Source organism: Colobus angolensis, unplaced genomic scaffold (genome assembly GCF_000951035.1).
Source record: "Colobus angolensis palliatus isolate OR3802 unplaced genomic scaffold, Cang.pa_1.0 Scaffold1, whole genome shotgun sequence".
In the NCBI taxonomy this organism is placed as follows: domain Eukaryota; kingdom Metazoa; phylum Chordata; class Mammalia; order Primates; family Cercopithecidae; genus Colobus; species Colobus angolensis.
In genome coordinates this window covers 17,449,291-17,451,939 of record NW_012110918.1, presented here as the reverse complement: position 1 = coordinate 17,451,939, position 2,649 = coordinate 17,449,291, and the positions used below count along the sequence as shown (strand labels likewise).

Genomic DNA, 2,649 nt, shown 5'->3' with positions numbered 1-2,649 from the left:
CCTAGAGAAGCGTGGACGGGTCCAGGTGGGTTCTGGCAGGTCCTCACCCTCTCTAGGCCCCATCCTCATCTGCATTGTAACATTTGAGGCCCACGCACACGGTCCCTCCCCAGGTCTCAGGGCTGGGCACAGGATAGGGCCCTAGGCAGGGGTGGGTGGTGGCAGCATCTCCAGTGCCCGTTCCGGCCTGGGCTGTGAGCCATCCAGGTGTTGGCAAAGGACCCCTGTGCTGGACTCCCCGACCTGGCACATCCCACTGACCCTGCCCCTGCCCCCGCCCATGACCCTGCCTGCAGCGACCTGGCCCTGCGGAACTGCCTACTCACGGCCGACCTGACGGTGAAGATCGGTGACTATGGCCTGGCTCACTGCAAGTACAGAGTGAGTGGGGTGGGCTGCGCTGGGCTGGGCATGAGGGGCGGGGCCTGTGCCGGCAGGGGTGACCTGTCCCTGTGCCAACAGGAAGACTACTTTGTGACCGCCGACCAGCTGTGGGTGCCTCTGCGTTGGATCGCACCGGAGCTGGTGGACGAGGTGCACAGCAACCTGCTTGTCGTAGACCAGACCAAGAGTGGGAACGTGTGGTGAGTGCAGCCCTGGTGGCGCCGTGAGGGGCTGAGGCCGAGTGCCACCCGCCCACCCATGTCAAACCATGGCCACGAGTAGTGAGGTTGGGGAGCTGCCGGAGCCACCTGTAGTGGCCGCACGCCAGCAGCCCAAGTGGCTGGTTGGGTGGCGACCCCACACTGGTGGAGACACTGCCCTGACGGCTGCACCAGGGACCCCTGGGCTGACACCCACCCATGGTGGGGTCAGAGCACACATACAGGGCCAAAAGCCAAAAGCCCGGCCTCAGCATGCTGGGGGGTCTGTCCTGGGATGGGAGACTTGGTGTGCACCTGTGCCTGGGGAGAGGGTCCGGGCGGGGTGTTGGCTGCCTTCAGGGGAGTGTAGGTCAGGCCTTGCCAGGCAGAGGAGGTGACGGTGGGGGTGCTGGGATCTCCCACAACCGCAGCCTGGAGGCCCCCATCCTGAGCACCCAGCACGGACTGTTCATTCCTACCTGGTGTAGCCTCTGAAGGGGTGGGGCCGAGCTGCCCAGGGTAGTGGTCTGCCCTGGGGTGGGCGCCCCTTCCTGCCCTCACCTCTGCTGCTTCCCCCGCAGCCCCCACCACTCCCAGGCTGCGGTCTGGCCGCCTTCTGCTTCTGGGGAACTCTCAGATCCCATGGGCCAGGCTGCCTCCCTGAGCTTTCGGGGTCTCCCCTAAGCCACTTGACTGTGCCCCATCATGGACGCTGTCCCCTCCTCACCTCTCCACCAAGGCCCCTTCCTGGCCTGCCTACCCCACTGCACGCTGGCTGGGGTCTCCAGTCACAGGGCTCTGGCCAAGGCCATGGTGACGTCTTGCGAAATCACCTTTGTCTCACTCTGCAGCCTCTTGGGACAGCCAGGGACCAAAGTGGCTAGGTGAAGCCACAGCCTACGGGAAGGAGACCCCAGTTGCCCTACCCGCCCACATGCTCTGTGCACCCCTGCCTGTTCCCCGGCCCTGCCCATGCTGGCCTGAGGCGTCCCCTCTCTCCCCCTCCCTCAGTCCCCTGCCGATGTTGGCCTTACCCTGCCTCGGGCTCCACATCTGCCCTCCAGCTCCGCCAGGGCAGCTCCCACACTGGGCAGTGTCTGGTCTTCAGTGCATCAGTGAATGAATGAATGAGTGGACAAGCAGATGGATTTGGCCAGCCTGGCCTTTATGTGCAGGCTCCACAGTTGCTCGGCTTGGGCCTGGCCAGGTGCACATTCTGTCTGCTGAAAGCAAGGGCTGTCCTCAGGGAGGGGCGGCTGGTGTGGTGCCAGGCCCTGGTCCTGAGGCACTGGCGTGATGGCGGGAGCTGCCCCTTCGGCACCCCAGGGATCCTGCGCGGCCCTTGCTGTGGCAGGCTGTGCCCAGCCCTGACTCACGGCTGTCACCCCACAGGTCCCTGGGCGTGACCATCTGGGAGCTCTTTGAGCTGGGCACGCAGCCCTACCCCCAGCACACAGACCAGCAGGTGCTGGTGTACGCCGTCCGGGAGCAGCAGCTCAAGCTGCCCAAGCCCCAGCTGCAGCTGACCCTGTCGGACCGCTGGTGAGGGCCCCACCGCCCCGTCCCGGACAGCCAGGCCGGGATGCGGTATCCTGACCCCCAGGCAGAGGCGGCTAACCCTGACCCCCTGGGGTTCCAGCCCTCCCTGGTCTCCCCTCTCCTCTGATAGGGCCTCTACCCACCACCTCTGCACCCCTGTGTGCAGGAAGGGAAGGCTTAGGGGGAGTGCCCAACCACCTCCTGCTCCCACGCCGCTGGGCCTGCCTTGACAGATTTGGGGCGTCACTCAAGTGGGAGATGCCCTTAACGTCCCCAAGACACTGGGAGTTAGAGGAACCCCATCCCTGCCCCACGGACGCGTTCCTGGCCAGCGTTGCCTCTGACGTGGCCCCCGTGGGACCTCCTCACAGGTACGAGGCGATGCAGTTCTGCTGGTTGCAGCCGGAGCAGCGGCCCACAGCTGAGGAGGTGCACCTGCTGCTGTCCTACCTGTGTGCCAAGGGCGCCACCGAAGCAGAGGAGGAGTTTGAGCGGCGCTGGCGCTCTCTGCGGCCCGGCGGGGGCG

General features: G+C 65.9%; 1 protein-coding gene across 1 annotated transcript in view; it reads left to right on the top strand.

Moving 5' to 3' along the window:
• The window catches only part of AATK (apoptosis-associated tyrosine kinase), a 51,755-nt gene that overhangs the window by 43,966 nt on the left and 5,140 nt on the right, over positions 1–2,649 (top strand). The window contains exons 8-11 of the mRNA XM_011933263.1: positions 297–381; positions 463–584; positions 1,977–2,126; positions 2,495–2,646. Of these exons, the coding sequence (XP_011788653.1) occupies positions 297–381; positions 463–584; positions 1,977–2,126; positions 2,495–2,646 (509 nt within the window). The remainder of the gene's footprint in view (positions 1–296; positions 382–462; positions 585–1,976; positions 2,127–2,494; positions 2,647–2,649) is intronic.